This window comes from Melanerpes formicivorus, unplaced genomic scaffold (genome assembly GCF_026170545.1).
Source record: "Melanerpes formicivorus ecotype bairdi unplaced genomic scaffold, bMelFor1.0.p_v2 SCAF_5, whole genome shotgun sequence".
Lineage (NCBI taxonomy): Eukaryota > Metazoa > Chordata > Aves > Piciformes > Picidae > Melanerpes > Melanerpes formicivorus.
Genome location: NW_027142357.1, coordinates 17,810,754 through 17,836,785, shown reverse-complemented (window position 1 = coordinate 17,836,785; position 26,032 = coordinate 17,810,754). Strand labels below are relative to the sequence as shown.

General features: G+C 39.3%; 3 protein-coding genes across 31 annotated transcripts in view; 1 reads left to right on the top strand and 2 right to left on the bottom strand.

Annotated features, from left to right (window-relative positions):
* Window positions 1–5: 5 nt before the first annotated feature.
* On the bottom strand, window positions 6–6,001 carry FKBP7 (FKBP prolyl isomerase 7). Its single transcript, XM_068138500.1, has 4 exons — window positions 5,367–6,001; window positions 4,386–4,537; window positions 1,941–2,074; window positions 6–1,616 (listed from the first exon to the last, which is right to left on the bottom strand). Exons 1-4 carry the CDS (start codon window positions 5,930–5,932, stop codon window positions 1,455–1,457), a joined length of 1,014 nt encoding a protein of 337 aa, XP_067994601.1. The 5' UTR covers window positions 5,933–6,001; the 3' UTR covers window positions 6–1,454.
* On the top strand, window positions 5,914–20,586 carry PLEKHA3 (pleckstrin homology domain containing A3). 2 transcript variants are annotated; one of them, XM_068138501.1, is made up of 8 exons: window positions 5,914–6,042; window positions 10,015–10,131; window positions 12,180–12,335; window positions 13,045–13,181; window positions 14,165–14,329; window positions 15,854–15,897; window positions 16,427–16,542; window positions 17,841–20,586. In XM_068138501.1, the coding sequence occupies exons 1-8, from the start codon at window positions 6,003–6,005 to the stop codon at window positions 17,966–17,968; spliced, it is 903 nt and encodes a 300-aa protein (XP_067994602.1). In that variant the 5' UTR covers window positions 5,914–6,002; the 3' UTR covers window positions 17,969–20,586. The 2 variants fall into 2 exon arrangements, with proteins under 2 accessions (XP_067994602.1, XP_067994603.1); XM_068138502.1 differs by lacking the exon at window positions 14,165–14,329.
* A 2,688-nt stretch (window positions 20,587–23,274) lies between these two features.
* Window positions 23,275–26,032, bottom strand: part of TTN (titin) — a 250,969-nt gene continuing 248,211 nt past the window's right edge. For 27 of the 28 annotated variants that reach the window (XM_068138463.1, XM_068138485.1, XM_068138483.1 and 24 more), the window contains 3 exons: window positions 25,870–26,023; window positions 24,672–24,965; window positions 23,275–24,553 (listed from right to left, as the gene is read on the bottom strand). In XM_068138463.1, coding sequence (XP_067994564.1) covers window positions 24,255–24,553; window positions 24,672–24,965; window positions 25,870–26,023 — 747 coding nt within the window. In that variant the 3' untranslated portion in view covers window positions 23,275–24,254. The remainder of the gene's footprint in view (window positions 24,554–24,671; window positions 24,966–25,869; window positions 26,024–26,032) is intronic. The other variant, XM_068138479.1, reaches the window with a different exon arrangement.

Sequence of the window (26,032 nt, the reverse complement as noted above, 5' to 3'; positions counted from 1 at the left end):
TAGTTTGCTGAATCTGCATTTGTATTTTAGGTCACTACTGTTCCTGACTACCTTTTGTGTGTTAGGAAAAAAAGTGCTTAGCAGGAAATATTTTGGAAGCTTATGAACTAACAGAGCTACCTCCTTCCAACCAGACATCGGGGTAAAGGACTTAACTAGCAGATCATAACCACAGAAATTTGTGTGACACTACAGAATAGCATCCAATACTGACATAGGGAATGCTATTGGTTAATACATAGTTGAAGCTCTCACTGTGCTATTTTAAACTGGGAAAACATTTTTTAAATGGTTTTCTACCTTTTAGAATCATCTAAAGATTGTTCTAGCTCAATCCAGGACATACCAATGTGCAGAACAGACACTAGAAACACCAAGTGCTATCACTTCTAGAAGCAGACATATGCTGTTAACTTCAGAAAGAGCCCAGGCCTTGACTGAAAAGTAAAATCACTGAGTAGAATTAGTTCTGTTCTAACTTAAACCAGGACATAAAGATAACCCAGGTATGGAAACTTTTTCATGTGTGCTGCCACTTTCACTGTGTACATACAGTTATTGCATACGGAAATTAATACAGCCATTGCTTTTGATATGAGAAAACTGATAGGCACGTGTTCTGATGACACTTGCAGAACAGTCAACTAGCCTGAAATACTATTAGCTATTGCTTCTTAGCATTTTTCCAAAGTGAAACCAGAATGATGCCCAAATAATTACTTTTTAAGAGAGTATTTCCTATCATCTTTCACATCTTCCAAGTAAATCATGTAAACATAATTTTTTAACTTAGTACTGCTGAAGAAATTAGCTAACTTACAACTTTTACAAAATCAAAGTTTAAAAACTGACTTAAGATACTGTTTTCTCAAGAACACCTAATGATGCCTAATATTACAAAGAGATAATTTTAAATTGCTTTAAAAACACTGTGTGCTTACCCTTACATTCCTTAAAGTGCTCATTTATTTTAAGTCCTTTTATAGCTAAATTTGCTACAGGCAATTCTTCAGGAAGCTAGCCTAGAAGCCTGAAGAGGGTTAACAGTTACCTTTCTAGGATTCTGTTTTTCCCTTTTATTCTGCAGAGGGTTGAGAAGTATTCATCAGTTATGCTCTGTGTCAACAGGTACTGGAACCGTATTTGTGTGTTTGATGGGACAGAAAAATTACTTTCATCTGTATTTTAGAAAATGAAAAACTACTTAGCAATACTGTAAATTAGGGCATGAGACAGGAACCATGAATAGCAGATCATGGTGTTCTCTGATTTTATTTCTTTCTTTTGAAATATCTAGCACATTTTATCAGTTGAACATTAAAAATAAGATTTTTACAGTCACCTTAAGAGATATAAAAAGATGACAATATAAAAAAAGGCAAACCAAAAAATTCTGTGACAAAATATTATTTAAAAATCAGTGCCCAGAAAACAGCCAAAAAATTTTAAGGTACTTAGAGTTCATCATGCTGGTAGACATTGTATTCCTTTGCTGATATGAAACCATCTCCATCGTGGTCATTCTTCTTAAATATATCAGCTAAGATTTCATCATGGACTGAGGGATGACGTTTTTTGCCATCTCTTGCAAATTCTTCTTTCAAATACTGGCTTATCTAGAAGAAAAGACAAAAGTCCAACCATTGTGGGTTTTATGCCTTTACTCAACAGCGATCTTCAAGGACATATATATATTCTGGGGCATATATATAAGTTATTGTGACTCCAGTGCAGACATGTCTAAAGTTGCTTCCCAGCAAGTGGGAAACATACTAATGTATTGATCAAAGCAAATGTCAATGTTGTACAGTGTGATTTATGTAAGTATACAGAAGCTTTACATCAGCTGTAGCAGAGGCAACTCATGTAAAGATACCACTGATGCAACTAGACCTATAGTTTTATACATTATTTTTTCCAAATTAGTTCCATCATATTACCTCAAGTTGAGAGAGCTTCTTGTCACTGTCCTTGTCTATTTGATTAAATGCTTCAACACTGCGAGGTCCCTTATTTACTGCATAAAGTTCAATCTCAAAGATCAGAGTTGCATTGGGTGGAATTTTACCCTGTGCTATGAATAAATGAACAAAAAAAGCATTTAAGAAAACAAACACTGTGGTCAGAAATCACACATGACAAATTTACATGTAAAATATCTTTTATTATTACAAAATGCTGAGCTAATACTCAAGATTAAACTCTAAATGTAGGTATTACACAACTAGGCAGGAAATTGATTCAGATTGTCTTAGATAAATAATTTTGAGAGAGATCTGCAAAGAATATACTTCCCTGAAACAAAATTATATTGCTCGTATCAATTCAGGTACTTGTAAAAATTAAGAAAAGGGTTTGTGTTATCCTCAAAACCAAGTACTTCTAAAGTTCTCTTTTACATACTGTCAAATTATGGGGTTTATTGTGAGACTGAGTCCAAGATGTATGCTTTTATTAAGTATCTGCAATCTGACTTAAAAGGTTACAGTAATAGACCAATGCTCATATATATTTCCTGTCTGAAAAAACAAGAAGGCAATGTCAGGCTTTCCCAACTTATTACGAATTATACTGATGGTTAAAGGGCTTTAAGTAAAATATTGTTTAAAATATACATCTCATTAGATAGAATGGAAGTAATGTGATTCACTAAAAAACCACCAAACTGCCCCCACCCCCCCAAAAAAAAAATCTCTACCAACCAACAAATGTACTAGAACACTTTGTCTACTCCCTACGGAGCCAAACCATATTAGACTTCAGTATCCCTTTGTCAAAATGTTTTCTGATATCTGAAGTAAAAACCCTGCTGCCTATACACACAAGTCATTGTATCAAGCATCTGGCAAAAAGGGAACTGAAGACAGTAACAAAGTAATGAGGTCTAAAAGTAAAGCCAAAAAAAATAATTAAAAAAATCAAGAAATCATACAGCATAAAATTACCATGTGAACATGCACGTTGCTTTTATTCATAGCCAAAGCCAGTGAGCATGACATTGTAACCTTGAAATATGGATACAATCTCAAGCTTGTGCCTGTTCTTCACAAATGGAAAGAAAACTAAATAATCTACTTATTTATAAACAAAACAGGTTTACATTCCTCATCTGAAATATCCATAGTAAAAATTAATGGTTTCAGAGTTAGAAAGATTTTAGTCTTACAAGCCATAAAAATGTAGAAGTTTTAAATACACCTGAATATAAATAATATTTATATACTACTTAGAAAAGATACAATACTAGAATTCAGTGACAGTAGTTTACAAATATACATACCAACAAAGGAAAGATATGTAAAGATTTAGAAAGCCACATGCATCTTTTCTAGTTCAAGATTAAGCAGGCATCTTCCCCAGCATGCAGGAATATGCTGAGACAGAGGACAGGTGTGCTGTAGGAAAACAATACGTTCCTGAAGTGCTCTCTAGAACAAACAGTTAACACTAGTATTAAAGAACATACTTTTGTTTGTGTCAGATTTTTTTTTCTTATTGTTCTGAGACTTACTCATTAAACATTATGCTCAAGGGGAAAAGATTATTCCTAGTAAACTTCACTGTCTAGAATGGAATTGTATGAAAGACAACTCTTGCATGGAATCCCCATATGGTATCAATACAAAGCAATTATTATTGAGCAGGAGCTACCTTTTCACATAAACTACTATACGCAGGTCAGAGCTGAATTTATCTACAATTAAGAGTGCAAACCCCCTGTACATAATTCTGACAGCAAATTTTTTTTAAGTAGACTGCACCCGTGAGCATTAGTGCTGTGATAGTAAGTCATGTGAAAAACTTCTTTACTTTGAGGGTGACAGACCATTGGAACAGGCTGCCCAGAGAGACTGTAGTCTCCTTTGCTGGAGGCATTAAGCCTGTCTGTATCCATTCCCATGCAACTTGCTCTAGGTGAACCTGCTTTAGCATGGAGGTTGGACTAGATGATCTCCAGAGGTCACTTCCAACCCCTTACCATTCCGTGATGATATAGTCCATTAACTACCCAGAATGTAAGCAGTATTTTAAATTCTACTTAGATTAATTCTGTGGCATGCACTGGACTGCATTTCAGTTTTCTGAGAAGATGCAGAATGTCATTAAAAGGGTAAGCAGGTAGCAGTTATGTGATAGAAACTAAACATGAGTAGAATATAATAGATTAAGACAAAAATTGCTGATAATGATGAGGATCTTCCTTTGGCTGTCAGTTTTTTGTACTATGGTAATACTTGGAAAAACAAGTGCCATGTGCTGAATTCTAATGCACCTGGGCGTGGACTGCTTACACTGCATAGGATTCTTACAATCCTTTACAATGGGTAGGTTTGAAAAGGTAAAACAGGAAAAAAAAAGGTTTAGTATTAAAACTATTTTTTTACCATATCCTTGCTCTCCATATGCCAATGACGGAGGAATGGTCACTTTCCGTTTTTCTCCAGGACACATATTCATCATAGCAATATCTAATCCTTTTATGACTTGTCCAACACCCAGAACGAACCATTTTGGATGACCTTCATTTTGCGTCCGACTATTAAAAAAAAATGTGAGTGTGTAGTAGCGATTTTAATATGCTTTTAATATAAAAACAACTCTTAATTAATAGTATAGACATAGTAGATTATTAGAACACAAGAATGTAAGTGGAAGAATATAGAGTAGTAATATTTATCCTAGATTTGTCAAATATTGAGATGTTTACAGGGCAACCTTTTGGAATCAAAAAAACGAAGTGGAAAAAAAAAATTCATTACAAAGACATCTAATCTTTTCTGATCGTGTACACTGCACACCAGAAACAAGGTGCCACTGCGGGAAGCCTGGGAGGAGTGTTAGAATTGATCCACTAGTAGAAAGTGAAAATGCCTGATAGGATGAGATGGGATGGAGCACACATGGGTATGCTGGGGTGACCTGGCAATCTTTGCTGCAGTACCATGTGCTCACCCACCACTCTGTCCAGTTTAAATATTCGGTGCTTGACCCAGTGTCTGGTCAGTTGGTCCCCTTCACTGGTGATGGCCACCAGTCTCAAGCATGACTTTGCTTTGCAGCTTTCCTCACTGCTAGTCCCTCTTAACCCTAGCTAAAACCTACATTCTTCAACACTTGGCTGAGTAAAAATAAAGGTTGAGATAGGAGGAAGTTACTAAAATGGTGAGCATGGATCCCAGGTTGTGCCGACTAAGGAGAGCAGAAGGTACTGCTTACATGCCTGAGGGGACACGGCGAGTCCTGCGTGCCCCTTCAGCTGGGTAAGCGGGACCCACTACTCCCGGGGGCGGGCAGGCTGTGCCACGTACACCGCGGGGCTACGGCCTACGTTCCCTTCCACCCTACACGGCGCCCTGCGGGCCCACCTGCAGTAAAACTTGGATCCATCGCTGGCCAGGAAACCGTCATAGTGAGCGTTCAGCAGATCCCCCTTCTTGCTCTTCGGACTGCACACCTCGGGGAGGTGCAACACCTCTACTTTAACCTCCTCCGCTGCCGCTGTGCCGCCGTCGACCTGCGCCGGGGCCGCTAGTAGGGCCAGCGGCAGGAGAAGCAGGGTCAGCCCGAGGCCCATGTCGTTTCGAGGTGGCCGCTGGCGTGGCACTGTCCCGGCCCGGCTGGGAGGGTGAGCCTGCACTGTCGCACTCCCCCCGGACGTGGTAATGGGTCCGGGCCAGGCAGCGGCAGAGTGGGCGGTTCTTCGGACCGGCCCCGTGTGCTCAGGAAGTGAAAAGGACGTCAGGAAACAGCCACGAGAGATTGGGTTTGCAGGGGCCGAGCAGCGCGGGCCGGCGCGCATGGGAGATGCGGAGTGCCCCGCGGGGCGGGTGGCGCCGCCGGAGCCGCCACGGGCCGCCGTGCCTGAGCTGAGCGGCTCCGCCTCCGCGTGCGCAGGGAGTACGGGCAGCGGGGACAGGAGGTGAGCGCCCATCCCCGCGGCGGCGGCCGCCCTTTCCCCGCGGCGGAGCAGGAGGATGCAGCCCGGCGCTGGGCTCTGAGGGATGGAGGGGGTCCTGTACAAGTGGACCAACTACCTGGCAGGTAGGCGGAGGGGGGAGGGTTGGGAGTGGGGGCACGGGCGGTGGGGGCTGGGGCTGCGGCTGCTGGGGCCTGCGGCCGCACAGAGGGGGCTTGGCCTTGTCCGTGAGGCGCTGCTGCTGCGTCGCGGCGTTCTGCGGGTTGAGTCCGGGGCTGTTTTCCACGTTCTGGCTGAGAAATTATTCACCGTTTGTGTTTAGAGCCACGTCGCTGCAGGGGGTCTGTCACGGCAGGCCGCCCGGAGCCGGCTGCGGGGGCCGGTCCGGGGGCGGTGCGTGGCTGCGGGGGGCTGGCGCTCCCCGCGCGCTTCTGGCGAGGGGTGGCGGCGGGCCCCGCTCGGGCAGGGCCCCTTCGTGCCTACGCTGATGGTCTTGCAGCCAGATGTGCGCGGTCCCCGTGGTCTCCTACTGGGAACTGGGTGGCCATGGACGTACCTCTCGAGTCCTTGTCCTTACCGAGTTAGTCAGGGTCTCCTGTAGGGCAGGCTGCAGGGAAACGCAGTCTGAAGCTTTTTTTCCTAACTGCTGAGCAATGGGAGTTTTCCTTGCACCTGCTTTTCCTCTCAGAAAAAGCTTTAATTTGCAGCATACAAACTTGGAAGGTAACCTTTTTGGCATTTCGGGAGATTTTTAGGATTACGGTTTTTTTTGTTTTATTTTTAAAAGTGATTAAGAGTCTGAATTGTCTTTTAATTTACTTTTGGATGGCAGTTTTTTGAGTCTGGTACTCCCATCTGCTAACCCTGTAAATGATCTAATAAACTAGTTCTGGGCGAAGTCTACAAAATGTATTTTTAGTACTGCAGACAAAAATGCACCGAATTTGCATTCACAGCTGGGGTTTTGTTTGCCTCACCCTTTGTGGTAATAGAGATACCACCTTCCTCTGGAGATAGCAGTGCCTAGATGGTATTGTCAAGGTAAACCAGATTTTTCTTCTGACACTGTAATAGGACTAATTTCCATCCCACCTCCCCTGAGTAGATCAGAGTTGGATCATATACTATGCTTAATAAGGCCTCACGTTTGACTGCTTTGACAATATCTTGCTTGCCCTCTCCTTCTTTGGCACTCATGCTGGTCTGTATCAGCATGCTCTGTTTTTGGAAATTGCAAGAGTTTGTTAGATGTGGGCCACACAAGAAGAATTGTGTGCGCTGCCGGGAAGTATACAGAGCGTAATCTTGCATTTTACAGAGCAAATGTGTATCTACAGATATACTGGCCTTCCAGTGAAAGAACCGTTGTAATTAAACAGACGTTTGATAAGAGAGTTTTGTCACTCCACAGTAAATGTGGAGAAAATTGGACGTGGCACTTGGTGCCATGGTCCAGTCATGAGGTCTGTGGTGACAGATTGGACTCGATGATCTTTGAGGTCTCTTCCAACCTTAGTGATACTGTAAAACACACATAGGAAATAGTACATACAACTTTCTTCTCAAAATAAAATGGAAATTGTCACTTTAATGTGACCAAAAATGTTACTGTAACAAAAGGTGGAAGGTCACAGATAATGAGGTCTTGTGGTGTTTGATGTGAACTCCTCATTTGAAGTCTGTTGTTGAGTAAGTAAATATATAATAGTACCTCTGAGCGTTGTACACACAACAGGCTTCTAAATTAACATGCAGCTAACCTGCTAAAAGTTGGTAGTCCTCTAAAATAGCAAGTTGCAGAACCCTTCCTTCTGTTTGTGCTGCCCAGCTGAGAGAATCTGCTCTTCCGTTTCAGAACTAGGGTGTCAGGAACTCCTGCAATTTCCAGCATATAGGTAGCAATTTATTTTTATTTTAAATCACATTCCTGAAATTTTAAAATGTTATTACCAACTTTGTTGTTACTCTGCTGTAGTTTGGTTGTGGGATTTTGGTTGGTTGGTTGGGTTTTTGTGGTTTTATTTTAGCCAGAAATAGATGTAATACTTGCTGTCATTAATGGTAGAAATAAAGGAACTTGTTATTGTTTCTGAATCATTGTAGAAAACGTTTAGTTTCTTCTAATAATAAAAGCAAACCAGAAATGTAGCTATTTCCCTCCCTTCCCCCAATAAGTCTGCATCTAAACATTTGTGAAGTACAAAATTGTTAAATGTTTTGTCAAACAGTCTCCTTCCCAATTTCATATTGGAAGAGGTGGTTTTGTTCTTTATCAGCATAATACAGGACTGAAATAATCACCCTGTAAGGTTTCTTTTTATCAGAATTGGGCTGTTGAAACTTAGCACCTGTGCACGCACTTTGGAGATAAGGGCAGCACAGTCAATGTTTTGCCAGACACTGTAGCAGGAAAGAAACAATATTGGTGCATTTCTGACATGTGTTTTACAGAGCATCATTTTCAGTAGTCATTTCATGACTGTTTGTATATATTCTTTAAGTGGTGATGCACTCTTGGAGTTTGAAATGTTTCCTGGGGGATTTGGCATCCCTTGATGTTTGTACTTTCATTCTGTTTTTATACCCCAGTGTGGATCTGCTTAGTAGTTACCACTCTGCATTTTGAAGGACACAAGTGCTTACCATTACAGCTAGTAAATTTAAAAACCTAGTTATATGTTGTTGTTCCCACACTGTGCAGTTGTGACATGATGTGTTGGGGCTTGGCCTTACACTTCTTGAATTAGTGTTAGTGTTCAAACTTGTAGTGATTTAATGTGAGCATTAAAACAAGATGGACAAGCTGGAGAAGTGGGCCCAGGTCAACCTCGTGAGGTTCAACACGACCAAGTGCAGGTTCCTGCACCTGGGCCAGAACAATCCCCATTATCAGTAGAGGCTGGGGGATGAGGTGATAGAAAGCAGCCCTGTGGAAAAGGTCTGGATGAGAAGCCAGACATGAGCCAACAGTGTGTGCTTGCAGCCCAGAAGGCCATTTGCATCCTAGGCTGCATGAAAAGAAGCATGGCTATCAGATCAAGAGACGTGATTCTGCCACTTTGTTTTGGTAAGACCTCACTTGGAGTAGTCCAGTTCTGGTGCCCTCAACACAGGAAGGACTTGGATCTGTTGGAGCAGGTTCAGAGGAGGGCCATGAAAATGATCCGGGGAGATGGAACAGGTACCTCTCCTGGAGTTGTTCAGCCTGGAGAAGACTCTGGGGAGACATAAAGCAGCCTTCCTGTACCAGAAAAGGGTCTACAAGAAGGCTGGAGAGGGATTGTTTACAAAGCTCTATAGTGAAAGGATGAGGGGCAATTGTTTTAAATTTGAGAAGAGCAGATTTAGGTTAGGAGGGAAGCTCTTCGCCATGAGGGTGGTGGAACAGGTTGCCCAGGGAGGTAGTTGAGGCCCCATCCTAGGAGCTGTTCACCATCAGGCTCGACAAGGCTCTGGGCAGCCTGATCTAATGGAGAATGTCCCTGCTCACTGCAGGGGAATTGGACTAGATGACCTTTGGCGCTCCCTTCCAACCCAGACCATGCTATGATTCTATGATTATGAAGCCTTCAGCTGATTTTCAGGAGTCTGGTACCTGGTTAAGCCTTCTGTGTTACAATAAACTGCTGCTGGATGCCTGCAGCTTACTCTGTTGGAATGGCAGTTGGGAAGTACCATGGAACATGTCACCAAATATGTTGCATTCTTGGCCACACAGTTATTGCCATTCCAAAGTGGGTAAGTGAAGCAAGAAGTGAAGCAGTTTAGTGTCAAGGGATAATATGCTCCCAATATCCAGTGGATTGGAACCAGGAAACCTTTGAAACAGGATTCCATGGCAGCTAAACTAAAATTTTCTTTTGCCATATAATGGAATATAGTGGGAACTGAAATAGTTACATCCAAAAAGAATGGGAATCAAATATCCATATAATGCTAGTCTAGTTATAGGGTGGCTCTGGTCTTCAGACTGCATAGGTTGTTGATTAACTAGTGTGCGTGTTTGCATTTTTAATGAAAGTTCTAACAGTCAAAGCGCTGAATTTGTAGTTACTGATTAGACTAAATGTTCCTTTTCATGTTTTTTATTTCACTAGGTTGGCAGCCTCGGTGGTTTGTTTTAGACAATGGGATATTGTCATACTATGATTCACAGGATGATGTTTGCAAAGGCAGCAAAGGAAGTATAAAGATGGCTGTGTGTGAAATAAAAGGTAAGAATTAATAGATTTATGCCTGAGGAAATTTTATCAGCCAGGGAAATGGAAAAGGTCACCCAAGATACATTTTGTATTACAAGTTTTTCCTCCTATGCAGCTGCTCCATAGTTCACAAAGAATAATGAATTTGAATTATGAAGACAAAAGCAGAATGGTTTTGACAGTTACAGTTCTGTTCTGAGGTCTAGAACCTGCCACACATTCCATTTTGTTCTAAGTAATTGTATGCATATGGATTATGCTTGAAGTTACCTTGACTAGTTGTTTAGTTCTGCTGCTTTTTCCCTCTTGTGACCAGGGATGAGAGACTGAAACATGAATGCTAGTTTTTCAGAAGAGCAGCAGAAGTGACCCAAAAAAGAGATTCTTAAAAACCAGTCTTTTGATTTCCTGAGTCATTTTTACTTTTGTCACTGTTAGCCACTACCTACATATATAGGTGATAGATGTGTTGGAGTTAAGTCAGCTGTGTATCAGACTGGGGGTTTAGCCTGTAGCATATTCTAAACTGTAGGTCAACCCCCTTGGCTAATAGCAACGTGTTGTTTAACCGTCCATTGCTTTCAACTCTTGACCTGTTTCCAGATACCCACAGGTGACAGGGCTTGTGATATGGGTACCTGCATATTAAAAAGTGGGACTTCATATATTACATGGACCACCAAATATTTCTCACGTACTAACTCCTTTTTGGTTATTTTTCCCTTGGTATGGCTGAAACCATGTGAAGTGGAAGATCCTTACTTTTTGGCAATTCTAGGCATTCTTTTTGCTTGTCATTGCCTTTTGATGAAGGAAAGGTAATAGTTGAAGAATGGATTTGGTGCTGTTTCCTGCATCTGTGGCTAGTGGGGATGGGTCAGAGGAACTGTGGTTGACAACACGAAACTCAGCATAGTATTCAGTTAAAGATGTAGCATCGAATGTAATAGACTATAAATATTTCCACACCAGTTCTATGACTCTTATGGTTGACAGCTGGCTGAACCTGAGCCAACAGTGTGCCCAGGTGGCCAAGAAGGCCAATGGCATCCTGGCCTGCATCAAAAATAGGTGTGGCCAGCAGGAGTAGGGAAGTCATTGTGTCCCTGTACTCAGGACTGGTGAGGCCACACCTTGAGTCCTGTGTCCATTTCTGGGCCCCTCAACTGAAAAGGACATTGAGATACTTGAACGTTTCTAGAGAATGGCAATGAGGCTGGTGAGAGGTCTCGAGCACAAGCCCTATGAGGAGAGGCTAAGGGGAGCTGGGGTTGTTTAGCCTGGAGAAGAGGAGGCTCAGGGGAGACCTTATTGCTGTCTACAACTACCTGAAGGGAGGTTGTAGCCAGGGGGGGGATTGGTCTCTTCTCCCAGGCAACCAGCGCCAGAATAAGAGGACACAGTCTCAAGCTGCACCAGGGGAGGTTTAGGCTTGAGGTAAAGAGAAAGTTCTTCACAGAGTGATTGGGCATTGGAATGTGCTGCCCAGGGAGGTAGTCGAGTCACCATCCCTGGAGGCATTCAGGAGCAGATTGGACATTGCACTTGAAGCCATGCCTTAGTTAGTCATGAGGTGTTAGGTATTAGGTTGGACTTGATGATGATCTCTGAGGTATTTTCCAACCTTATTGATTCTATGATCCTATGACATTAAGCCAGATTTCATCTAGACGGCACATTCAGTTTTTAACCTACTCCTCTAAATACTTGTCCTTGCAACAAAACTTTTCATTTTGCCTTGTTTAGACCAGGTTTGTAGTACAGCAGTTACTGCAGAGTTGTGCACAATATATTGTTAATGTAGAAAGGGAGCTCCGTTGTACTTGATTCTGGCCACTGTTCTTGTGTTCCTACCTGTTGACTTGAAGGCATCCTATGGAGAAGGGTTGAGCAGCATTAGGCTATTTCTTATTTAGGTGTGGTAACTTGTGATTTGCTGTATTTAATAAATAATTGTTGCTGAGTTGGGGCCGGGGAGGGAGTAGGGAGGTTGTGTCTTTCCCCTCAGCCCCCACTCCCCTCCCAAAAAAAATTGTTTTGTTTTTATCCTTTATCAAAAGTTCATGCAACAGACAACACAAGAATGGAGCTAATCATCCCAGGAGAACAGCATTTCTATATGAAAGCAGTTAATGCAGCTGAAAGGCAAAGATGGCTGGTAGCACTGGGGAGTGCAAAAGCCTGTTTAGCAGATACTAGGACGAAAAAAGAAAAAGGTATGTATGTTATTTAGAGCATATACAATCGTACTGTTTTTCAAATGCTCAGTTTCAGATAATGATAGTGCAAATATTTTGGTGGGAAACCAGTATGATTGTCTTTAAATGTAAGCCGTCATTATTTCTAGTCATCAACATGTTAAATTCCCCCTTGATGTTTGAATTAGAGGTCACTTTCATTGATGTCACCTATCTTTAAGAAGCTGAAGTACTAGTGACTTGTTACAGGAACAAACATACTGTTTGTAGCTGTTGTGAATCCATGTAAGTTCTGCTGGTTTGATTTTTAAAATTTTTTAGTTACTACTGTTTTTTGGTGGGTTTTTTGTTGCAATGATTTCTCTTAAGACAGCTCAGAGTAATAATTTCCAGCCACTCTGATGGGTGTAATTTTAATCCACTGAATGTTTTCTACATTGCATTGCAGCTAAGAAGGATTTCAACTTTATCTTTCCTGGTAATGTGCTTCTTTCTAGTGGTCAGTAAATTAGCATCAGTTACCCAAAAGTACAAAACTGTCTGCTTCAAGTACAGCACTTGACTCAGTGCAGAATCCAATTTTCCTCAAAATTAAATGAAAGCTTAAGTAAGTTTGATGTTTGTTTTTTTAATTGATATTTAAACTTTAAATGAAAAGTGTTTAAAAATTAATGTCTGCATAAATTGTATATAATAAATTGTTTGGTGGTTTTTTTTTTTTTACTAGAAATAAGTGAGACCAATGAATCTCTTAAAACCAAAATGTCTGAACTTCGTCTCTACTGTGATCTTTTAATGCAGCAAGTTCATACGATACAAGAATTTGTTCACTATGATGAGACTCGCTCTCCTTCCAGCATTGAGGTACAGTATGTCTCGAATGCTGTTGGAGAACCTAATTATATAATAAAGCTCAAGTTTCTGTTGCCATCTTATGCCTTTTTCATCTCCCTGACATTGGGAGATTTAACCTAAGGTCAATTTTTGAGTGCTTGTGTATCTATAACACTAACAGTGATTATATGTGCATCAAGTATCTGGATGATTTAACCGTAATAGTAACATGCATTAGAAAGCAATTGTGCTAATGAATCATTTGATTGAAAGGCTGGAAGAGTTGCCACGTGAGTTAATAATTTGTCTTGTTTCCCATCTCTGTCATGGGTAGAGTAGTTGAAACAACCTGAAAGCATTGCTCCAAGGCGAATCCGAACATCTATACTTTTACATTTGTCCATTCCTTACTTCCTTGTATGGGAGGTATTGGAATCCTTTGGTATTGTTAAATGAGTCTGAATATGCATAAGTAGAATTATTCTAGTATTTCTGCTTTTGAATGAATCTTAGTATTGAAAATTGTGAATAACTTTATTCTCCCTGTTCTTGAGCAGGGTGTGGACAGCATTGTTGTCGTTTAGGGCAAATCGAGATGTTGATGGTTAGTCACAACATAGCAAATTGTTTCGGTTTACGGCAAGATGAAACTGACCTTTAGGCTTCTTGCACTAGATCAGTGAAGCTATTCCCATATTCTGCTGCAGTTCATTTGTTTCTCTGAATGGTCTTCTGACAGCAGCTAGTCACTCCAAGGCAGGATTTGCAGTGAAAACACTGGCATTGTTGGCTAATACCCTAACTAAATTCAGATATCAGAAAAAAATTACAATGCTATCATGCTTGTTTGCTTAAATTAACCTTATTGGAAGGTGTGTATCTGAATAAGCAAAATAGGAAGTGAAAGCTCTTAATGGTAATGAGAGAAATTAGTACATATGGGTACTAGGGGGAGACTTTTATATCTGCATCTTTTTTTTCTTGCTTATGCTTGTGCTTTCATTTATTTTCAGAACATGAATGAAGCTTCTTCCTTGCTTAGTGCCACATGTAATACATTTATCACAACACTTGAAGAGTGTGTGAAGATTGCTAATGCCAAGTTCAAGCCAGAAATGTTCCAGCTGCCTCATCCTGATCCTTTAGTTTCTCCAGTGTCACCATCACCTGTCCAAATGGTTTAGACATTTTAAAATACTATTTTTAAGTATCATATTGTTGGTTAGATGAGGGAGAAGTCTATGCTATTGCTATGATGTCAGCAGTTGGAATCTTGACTGTTATCATCAGTACTGGTCCGGAATATAAATCAAAAATTTCCCATTCACAGTCTGTTTGCTAGTCTTTACATAATGAGAACAATTTGTCATGTGTGATAGGTTGTAATGTACTATCTCACAAATGAGTGAAGGTTAACTTTTCCCTAGTTCAGCTGGGTTTTGGTTGATTGGTTGGTTTTGTTGGGATTTTTTGTTTATTTTTTAAACAATAGCTGTACACAGAGTTTAAAAATTTCACAACCTTGCCTCCATTTAATTGGAGAAGTGCTGTATGGCTGGAAGCACATCAACAAGATAACATGTATTTTGGTGTATGTGAGTCATAATGCTTGTGTTAAGAGACTGAGGGAGCTGGGGCTGCTTAGCCTGGAGAGGAGGAGACTCAGGGGTGACCTTATTGCTCTCTACAGCTACCTGAAGAGGGGCTGTAAACAGGCAGAGGTTGGTCTCTTCTCCCGGGCAGCCAGCACCAGAACAAGAGGACACAGTCTCAGGCTGCGCCAGGGGAAGTTCAGGCTGGAGGTCAGGAGGAAGTTTTACACAGAGAGAGTGATTGCCCATTGGAATGGACTGCCCGGGGAGGTGGTGGAGTTGCCATCACTGGAGGTGTTCAGGAGGAGACTTGACAGGGTGCTTGGTTACATGGGTTAGTTGATTAGGTGGTGTTGGGTGATAGGTTGGAAGTGATGATCTTGAAGGTCTCTTCCAACCTGGTCTGGTCTATTCCTATTCTATTCCTATTCTATTCCTATTCTATTCTAATGTGCCTGTCATTAACAAAAGAATGTGAATAATGGTCAAGATATTACTTGTGTAACTCTTCACTACTGATTGTTTCTCTTAGAGGGACAGTGTATATGGAATCATCCTGAATGTCATCTTAATTATATGTGTAGTATCTAAGTTGGAGTGTATTGGGGGTTTTTGTTATGAGAATCCTCTTCTTTGCACTCATATCTCTTACCTTGTTGATCAGTTTACTTACAAAACTGATCATTACTAATTTTAATTAAGAACTTTCTATGGTATGCATAGAGCTTTGACAGTGATACCAGAAGAACCACAAGGAAACAGGAGACACAATTTGGCTTTATTGTGTAATAGGGAACTTTAAGCTGGCATTTGGTAGAGGAAAATCTCTTTATTTCTGTGTCATAGCAATTAACAAATGGCTCTATGAATAACTTGGGGGCAAGAGAGAATGAATTCCATAGAAAGTAGGTAGTATGTTTTGTAATAAACTATTTCTGTGTAGTTAAATTTTTAACTAAAAATGGTTGCTTTTCATTAAAAAAATGTCCTCTGTCTTTGTATAGATTATAAATAGAGGAACAATTAATATAACAATGCATATTATTCTGAAGTAGTTTGTGACATTTTTGCTGTGGTTTGTTGCATTTTTATTTTATTTTTTTCCTCTAGATGAAGCGTTCCATAAGTCACCCTGGTCCTTGCTATTCAGATAGGTAATTTTATGTTTTACTAAGCTTTTTTCTTATGTCTCAGAAAACATCCCTGAACCTGCTGGCATTAAAATCAAAATGGGAGAATTGGTTATTTGGAATAAAAAAAACAATAAGTCATAGATTGATCTAATTTTGAAAACTGAAGATGCAGGCTATCAACATGGGTGGCAAATAATACAGCTGCTGTTTCTAACATGCTATTAAAGTTTCTTCATGGTAGAAACTTTGTGCAAATGGTTTATTCTGACAAGTTCATGAAATTACACATGGAACTTGATATGCTAACATTCTTTTGGGGTTAGTGTTTCACATTCTCAAGATATTTTTTCATGGAAAGATTGTATTACATTTTTATTTCAGTGTAGAGGCTTTGCGGTTTTACAAATTAAGAATATTCTGTTGACTGCCACTTTTAGTACGGTGAAAAATATGGACTAACAGTTCAGGCTAAGCACCAAAATAATTTTGAAGTATATAGTTTGTGGTTTATTACAGATTTGTCTACTAATAGATCTTGTTTCTTTTCTAGGAATAATCACACCATAAAAGAACCAATTTCATCTGTTCATAGATTTTCACAGCGGCGCAGAAGAACGTGCTCTGATACAGAGTCTTGCAGCGATACTCCTTTTGAAGATTCTCAGAGTAAGTTTTCTTTTGTATCTTTCTATGTCTATGTAGAGTAGTTGTTTAATGCAGCACAAGGAAAAGAGGTTTCTTGTGCAAAGTTTTGGTTGTAAGATTCCTATATTATAAATCAAAGCAATTGGGTACTGTGTGGCTGCTTTTTCCTGGCTTTCATTTGCGTTGAAAAGGATCTTAAAGCTGGAGTAGTTGTACAGAAATCAGTGGGACTACTGGCATGATAGAGACACAACCAGAAAAGGGATGAAGGGACAGATGTACTATGTTCTTGTAAGTGATATGGAGTGCTTTTGTTTGCCACATGCTTGTTTATCACAAAACAAATTTTTCTTTCTCTGATCCTTATGAGTGGTGGGGAGTAATTCCCACCTGGTGCATTGCAGAAAGGTGGTTCACTTCAGTGGCTGCTTGCCTTTTGTAGAGAACAGCACTGTTCTGAAAGAGTGCAGCCTTGACAATAATAAATAAAAACAACCTAAATAATTATGTGATGATGTCATGATCATAGTATCATTCCCTTCTGATTAGATGAGCCTACTGACTTCATACCAAATTCTTCTGTAGCTTTTCCTTTTGAATCTTCCTGTCATCTTCACTCCATCCTAATTCCTCTCAGGGAGACTTTTAACTTGACTAGTTCTGATTTGTCTTGATTCCTTTTGGAGTGCCCAGTGCTTCACTTGAATTGAAAAAACCTGAGGCCTGTGCATTGCTGAAAGCCCATGCCAAGCACAGAGGCACTAATGTTTACATTCTTCTTGAAACTGGTGTTTGCACTTTCACATCATTTCTTTGGTTCTATGATCCTTGCGTGTTGCAGGGTGACCCCCGCCTTTCACCAGCCCAGCATGTATCCCAAGCAAATAAACTTTGTTTAGGTCTTATTCTATGTCTCTGTGTAACTTCCTAAAACTCATTGTTGTCTCATAGACCTTCTGGTGTTGGTTACTCAGTATTTTGTTTTCTTTTTTACTGTGTTAGAAGGTACTCTGCTACCTTCCAGTTATCTTAAGTCTTCCTCTTTCCTGTCAGGTAGCCTAGCAATACTCAACTTGCAAGAAGCCATCTGTTGGATTTTAATAATAAAAAATATTTTAATTGAATACTTATCAATACATCAGTTCTTTAAAGTGTTTGCCCCTCAGAAATGACTGGCCTTCAAAATTAATTGATTTATGTTGAATGACTGTGCTTCCTATTTGTCATTCTTAGGCATGATACTAATTGAAATCTTTAGGGAAAATTTTTTGGGTTAAAAAGTAAATACTTACTTACATAAAATACTTAAATCTTCATAGGATCTGCTCACTGTTCTAGAAGTGCTGTCAATGGAGATCTGGTATCATCAACCATTCCTGAAGAAAATAGATTAGTATCAAAGGAAAGATCTGAACTGGAAGAGACTCTTTCATCCTTTTCTTCCTGAAGAAACTGAAAGTATTCAATTTTCTATAGATAATGCTATGCAAAAGCTGCTGTAATTATACTGTTGTTATAGGAAGTAGTCATTTCCCTTTTTAGAAGGATTTCTGCACTTTATAGAATAACATAAAAACTATCTTTGAAGTGTATTTTATCTTTATACAGTTTATTTGCAAGAGTATTTTCCTAATATTTCACTGTCTGAATGTGTGTTTTTTGGAACAAATGATGGCTTAACAGATAAGCATCTGCTTTTGTAAATGTAGCTTTTTTTAAGAAGTGTGAAGGTCTAACTGATACATCAGCAAACCTGCAGGTTATAAACTTCAGCAAAAAGGTGTCTTTTTTTTTTTTGAGAAAATACAGCTTGTGCCATGGGCCATTTGGCCATGTGTACCAGGTCATCCAGAAGGAGTTATGATTAGCCCTGCAGTTGGTATTTTTGCCTGTGTGAGGGCTGTTGCATGGGCACTAATGGGTCTACTCTAGCAGCTTGATGGTAATTGACATTGCCTTCTTGAAACACACAAGGATATACATAATCCGGTCCTTATTTTTAGCCAATGAAAGTAGAAATATTTAGTGTATTTTTCTAAATAAATGTATAAAAATAACTTAATATGAAGCATTTGTACCAAACATTGAATATTTAATAATTTTTATTTATTTATTCTTTTTTGCATCAATTTCTACCTACTTTCACTACTAAAGATCTACTAAAGGCTTCACGGCGTGCATAAATTTTCTGGGGTGTACAGCATCGCAAGTAGCTAATACAGCACTGTTAAAACTTACTCTGCTCACTCAAGATGTGCTTTTAACAAAATATTATGAAAGCAAGAGCTGAAATATTAGACCGTTAAGTGTAATGAATATTTGTATCTATACCTATTTTATTTATGATGTATTTGTACAAAAGGGAGCTCTTTTTTTGCAACTCCTTTTTATCACTGAAGGATAGTATACAGCAGGAGATGGATTTTATGCTCAGTTGCATCAGTGTAAATTTTTGTGAACTGTGAGACTGGGTCTAACTCTTAATAATTAATGAGTGATATAGTATAACAGTGCCTACTAGCACCTTGGTCCATAGGGTTGTTGATGTTAGTGTTGTAAATTTTGGGGGGAACTTTTTAGGTATTCATTTAGGGATAAACTTGGTCTATGAAGTCTTAGCTGTAGAGCACTTTAAGCAAGCCATCTACTGTTTTTGATTTACGCAATTGTTAAATAAATGTACAGGGTTTTTTGCACTCAAGCACATACCAAAATCTGGTTTTGTACTCCAATCTCCTTTAAATTGGTTTAACTAGTCTTCCTCTTGTGTATATGAATAATTTGGTGGCTTTGAAGCAGGCTGGTAAAGACAGATGGGAATGGAATGTAAGCTTTCCTTATAAATTTCTGGAATGTTGATCTATTGAAATCAAAAAGGGGCCAAAAACACATGCCCATGCATAAAATGCCAGTTTGTAAACCATTGTCAGGGTTGAATGGAGTGGTTTGTACAAGTAAAATTGTTTGTGGATACCAGGTCAGAGCTGTCACTTGTGCTCAGTTCTGTCAGTTTTCCTGCAAGAAGCATTTGCATATGTGTATCAGCCCCACACATGCTTGTACTTTTTTTTTTTCCCTGAATGTTTTAATATATTCTGTATGACATAACAATTGTAAAATGAAGTATTAAAGATGATGTTCAGAGATGTAAACTCTGTATTGCAATGAGAGTATTGTTTTGAATCATATGCCATCTTATGGCTGCTTTTTGAAGTTTCACTGAGGTTTCTGCCAGCTTGTAAAGTGTTAAGTGCATGTCACATTAGCTATTACCTTTTTCTGGCTTTGAACAGCTACAGAGAAAATAGTTTGGAAACCATGTTGTGTAAAAAGAACTCCGAGCATGTAGTAAAAAATAATTTTAAATACTGCTGCAGATAGGATTGTTTAGACAAAAGTTGTAATAATAAGGTTCAAGCACAAACTTGCAGGTAATGACTTCAGCACTGGTTTGGGTTTCTCTGTGACACTAAAGCTGGACCGATAGCTTTTGCATCTGTGTCATGTTCCTGCTAAAGTTAAATCTGCCTTTTTATATATACCTGTGACTAGCTTTGTGGTGAAATCCTAAAATGTATTTCATTGAAATCTGTGAAGATGCTATGCCATCATACTCCTGACATTGAGAGACAATAACTTCTGACAGTGCTGGTATTTACTTGGCTGAATCATGATGATCCATGTGTAGTAAGACTGAAAAAAAAACCCTGGATGCTCTTACATTTTCAAGTTTAGGGGACTCTGCACCAATACCTAATTGTATCATTGTTCTTTCTGGTGAAAACTGGGAGCTGAACCTCAACATAAAATGTAATTTGTATCTCTTTTTATTTCACTTGCTTGTGAAGAGATCAATTTGAAACCATTTAAAAAAAACAAACATAATGTTTGTCACCTAAATATATGTGGTATGTGTTTATTCTTCAGGTGGAAATGATCACTCTAGTTACCGAGTTCTCTGTTACACACAGTGGTGATTGGGAGGTGTCATTTAGGAATTCAATTTACGTAGAATTTTGGTATTTGTTAAGTCTGGATGAACAATCCAGAATGTTTTGCAAGAGAGTATGGTAAGTCATATATATATATATATACACACACTATATATACATACTCTATATATACTATGTGTGTGTATATATATACACACACACTATATATACACTCTATATATATAGTGTATGTATACTACATATATATGTATACTATGAAGTCATGCTCTTTCTCTGCTTCACAGTATGGTGGTGGTTTTGTGTTTCCCTTCACGGTGGGGCACTGCCATTATGGCTATTTATGAACCAGTACCCACCTTGCCATATCCTGGCTTTTGTAACAAACATGCATGAGAGCAGAACCTTGTATCTTTGGATGTGTTTCAAACAAAATAAATGCAGGCCTGGTTCATTTTTTTCAAAGCGAAGGGCAAACAGGCATCTCTGAGACTGTAAATAAGTTACAGATGTTAAAGGTAATACTTTAAATCCTGCAGAGAGACAGGATTTAAGAATGTCTTCTTTTCTGTGTTTTATATTCCCTTGTGATAAATACTGGTTTGGCTAGTTCTGTAACTTCTTTTTCTCAGTGCGCTTTCTTGGCTGCTTAAGCATTTTCCACAGAGCTTTTGTTACAATTGCAGCAGCTGGTCATAATTACCTTACACTGGTCTGACTTATTTTTGCATTCACTGACTCATACTGACATGTCAGAGTACCTTATTTTCTCTGTTACCCTTTCTTCTTTGTACCACTTCTATTAGTACTATGACATGTTCCAGTGGAAGAGGGAAAGAGCAAATGACCATGAGAAGATTTACTATTCTATTAGATGTAAGGTTCTGTCTCCACTTAAAGGGAAAATAAGTTGAAAATGGAGATGGTAGTAAAAATTGAAATGCGATGTTAAGACTAAGATTTCTTGTCTGCTAGTGGTAAAATGAGTCTCAGTGTTGTTGTGGCTATCCACCATTACAGTTATTTTTCTCAGGCTGCCAAATGTAAAAGGATAGAGAGTATATTAGCCTACAGTAGAATTTATAGAATAGCTCACAAAGCTTTGTTGAAGTGTTTTTACTTGTGCATCAGGACCCAAGAAGTCTAAATGCCTTAACACATTAGTGGCAGATATTTTTATGAACTCAGTTATATAGTACAATAAAATTTTAGCTTTAAATACAGGTAATCTCAGCTTGCACAGTTAAAAATTTCAATATGTGATTTGAATCTGTTTGAAATGTTAATAGCTCATTTTTTATTTAAAATAATAGGCAGAATGAACGTACACTGCCGCACCAGTGTGCTTTCCTCTTGACCACATTAATGTATCCAGACTCAGTAGAGGTCATGGAAGACGAAGTTTCCAGTAGCATTACAGGAGAAGATTCCATGCTTAGATCTGCAGGTGCTGCGTGTTGCTATCAGTTCTGACTAGTGCATTTTTAGTGTTGACTTCACTACATTTCTATGTACAAACGCTGTTGGTTAACAAAGGCTACTCCTGAGTGCCTTTGTGTCTCATTTGTTGGGTTTTGATAACTTCTCGTTATATTAGATGTTTTTCTTGATATTTTTCAGTATTCAGTATTCCTAAGGTTGGAAAGGACCTCAAAGATCATAGAGTCCAACCGGTCACCACAGACCTCATGACTAGACTAAGGAGGACACTACTGCCTACTGCATGCTTAAACTCACGACCTTCCCCATTAAGGGTCTGATGTGCTACCAACTGAGTTTTCTTCTTCTTTTCTTCCTTTAAATGCTTTAAAGATGTTCTTTATTAAAAACTTTTTTTTTTTTCCCTCTCCTCCTTGAGGAGTAAATATGTAGGCTTAAACTCTTTCATCTTTAAGATTGTTTAAAAATTTTTCTGGTTTTATCAGTGAAAAAGTCCAGACTTTGTCCTGAACAAAAACATACCACTTCTGAAATTCATCTAGTTCCAACCTCCCTGCCATGGGCAGGGACATTTCACACTAGATCAGGTTCCTCAGAGCCACATCCAGCCTGGCCTTAAAAACCTCCAGGGGTGGAGCTCCCACCACCTCTCTGGGCAACCTGTTCCAGCAGCTCACCACCCTCGTGGTGAAGAACTCTTTCCTAACATCCAATCTGAATCTACCCATTTCTATTTTTTTTCCTCCATTGCCCTAGTCCTATCACTACCTGACACCCTAAAAAGTCCCTTGCCAGCTTTCTTGTAGGCCCCCTTAAGATACAGGAAAGCCACAATTAGGTCTCCTCAGAGCCTTTTCTTCTCCAGACTGAACAGCCCAAACTCCCTCAGTCTGTCCTCATAGGAGAGGTGCTCCAGCCCTCTAATCATCCTCATAGCCCTTCTCTGTATATGTTCCAGCATGTCCAGATCCTTCCTGTAACAGAAGCTCCAGAACTGGATGCAGTACTCAGGTGGAGTCTCCAGAGCAGAGGGAGTTGCAGCTGCCAACTGCTGGCTTTGCAGGTGGCACTTTTTCAACCACTTTCAGTAGAGACAAGCTATAAAGAGGAGAGAGCAAGCAATTATCTGTGTAGATGAAGGTCTGGAAATTTACTTAGCAGATGGATACTAGGAGGGGCATAATGCTCTTACTGACTGACTTAGTGGTGGCCAGGCTCTTTCTGATAGGTGGCTACCTGGTTTAAATTGGAGAATTGCAAACCAACCTAGTATTTATTTTTTTTTTCCAGCGACTCTTTTTTTCTGTAGTGTAACACAGGAACTGTAAAAATAGAGCATAATAAATAACAGGGAGTCATAGGCTTTATGGTGCTGAAAGCATGCTTTATTTTAAATGAACAATTCTATCTCGAGGTTCAACAGCTAACAAGATCTATTACTACGTTGGGAGAGCTAAAGCAAATTGAAGTGTAGGGCAGTATTTGATGTTGTAACAACAGTTTGTTTGCAAACTGTGGTTCATTGCTTAGTTGCCCGGAATTCACTACTGGATGTCTAATACTACCACACAAACTCAATCACTGCACCCTATGAACCTCTGAGAGGGGGTACTGCTGCTGCACTTGAGTACCTAAATAGCTTTGTTGATTAAGGGGATGGCCAGGTGATGTTACTTTTTAAAAGCTATTCAGGTAGTCAGTATGTCAGAAACAGTACACAGATAGTGGGTGGACAAAGTGCTGGCCGCTTGCACTTTGTCCAAAAATTGTCAGTCAGGTATGGAAATTATGACATAATCAGATCCAATGTAAAACATTAAAGCAATGCTTACAGGAGGGTAATTGCAAACATCACCAATGCCTTACATTTCTGATTCAATGTAGGTATGTGTGCATGTATGAAATACTATGCACAGTATCATCTTGTAGGTAATCTTCAACAGGGAGCGTCTCTACCTGTTGAGGCATTCTTAGACATCAACAATGAGTTGAGGCACAAAAAGTAGTTAAATGTTGAGCAGGGTAGTCGTTTGCTAAGAAACTTTCTCCTACCAACTGTTAGTTCCAAAAGTTACGTTTCAAAATGTCATAAAATAAATGGTACAAAACTTCATAACCGTTAGCATCGGCTATATACAGTATGTACATGTCAGTGAAAAAAATGTTTAAAATTCCTAGGTCAGTAATGACTATAAGTCATTATGTATAGCTCTGGACTTTGTCTTGTTCAGGTAGGTACAAAAATATTTTTTTTTTTTTTTTATATATTTACAGATCAGATATTTCAGTCCATATATGAATCACTTGTAAAAAGACAAGTGTAAATAATGCAGATCAAGCTTTCTAAATTGATCGAATATTAATATTCACAGTGGCAGAATCAGTGCCAAATTCATTTCCTAAATTCAGGGTATAAAGTCCACCGTCGTCCTTCTGGACATCCATGATGATCAGGGTGGTTAGATCTTCACTGGTTTCAATATGAAATCTGCCTTGCTGGTCCTGACTGGTAATTTTTCTCCCTCTGCAGTACCATGTTATTTCAGGGGCAGGTTCACCCGAAAAGGCACAAGATAATGTGAGAACTTTCCCTTCATCAATGCTGATATCGGATGGGAGAGCTTCAATTTTGGGTGGTGCTCCTTTACAAAAGAGAAGAAATAACAAGTTAGTCTGTTTCCATCAAGCCATGCAGCAGGTTTACTGTGAGAACTACAGCACTAATGAAGCACTAACTCTACTGGTAATTGTGTTGCTCACCTCTCAGATCTGATTTAAGCATTTTACTAGTTGAACTCTCCAGTTGAGCCATACTAGATTTCCCCATAACACTGCTGGAGCTCATCTCTATAAAAGATTCTTTCATGGAGGACATGCTTTTGGCAGACATGCTTGCAAATTTCATTTCAGTCATGCTGCTACTGCTGAAACTGCTGAATGAAGCCTCTTGTTTAGAAGAAGCCATTTGAAAGGACTGAGAAGAAAAACTTTCGTGCATGCTTGTGTCGCCACTTGTCTTCAATACTACCTCTTTTGGAGGTTCTTCAATTAGAGCTGGAGAGCATCGCAAACATAGAAGGAAAAACCAATAATGTCACATTAACAAACAAGTCATGCAGTTCTCTGTGGTTAATTATACAGAAATGAAGAGACAGCATAGTTTGCTTTCAATAAAAATCTGTAGTGGAATGTAAAAGTAATTACAGTCATTTGTCTCAAGATGTCCAAATCACAAGCAGTAATTTATAAATGAAACTATTAATAAAATGTATGAGCTTGAGGGAGACAAGAAGGAAGAAACAAGTCATCACAGACTGTTTCCTATTAGACCAATCACTAGAATTAGACACTGAGAAGTTGTGTGCAGTTAATTTTGGTAGAATCTGGGAAACACTTTCAAATTCTTGCAAGCACAGCATAGGAATGTCTGTATTTCACTGCATTGTTCTGTAACTAAAAGGCAACAGAAAACTCAATCACTGCAATTTTCCTTTAAACACAAGCAGAGTCATACAAGCAAATCATAGCAACCCCTTGATGCTAGGAACTGGGATATAGTCCAGCCAATAAAATACTAAACCCAGTTCAGTTATGGCTGAGTTACTGTATATGTTTTTCTTGTTTGTTTGTTTGGTTTTTTTAAACTGTGGAATTACTTTATTGTATTGGAACAGATTCTGTTATTAAATGAGAGAAGAGTAATTCATTGCCAGCACCAAGGTCTTCAACATAGTCATCCCAGAAGGAATGCTCAAGGCTTTCCGTTAACATGCATCTATTGTTGTAATAAATCTTGGTGAGCGGTAAGATGATTTCTAATGCTGTTTTCATTCTCTTTATGTAATATACAAAAGAATAGAAACATTACCAGGGGCTTTTATCCTAAATCATTTTAGTGGACACACTACAGGAAAAAGGTGCAGTTAGTCCGAACACAAGACCCAGAGAACAAACTTACGGAGTACAGTCAAAGATGCTGTAGCAGAGCACTGTCCATGGTAATTTTTTGCTTTAACTGTGTATTTTCCAGTGTCACTCACCGCTGCATTTTGAATCTCAAGAGAATAAATGTTTTTAGAACGTGTTACTCTGATGTGTGATGAAACAGCAATCTGAGGAGG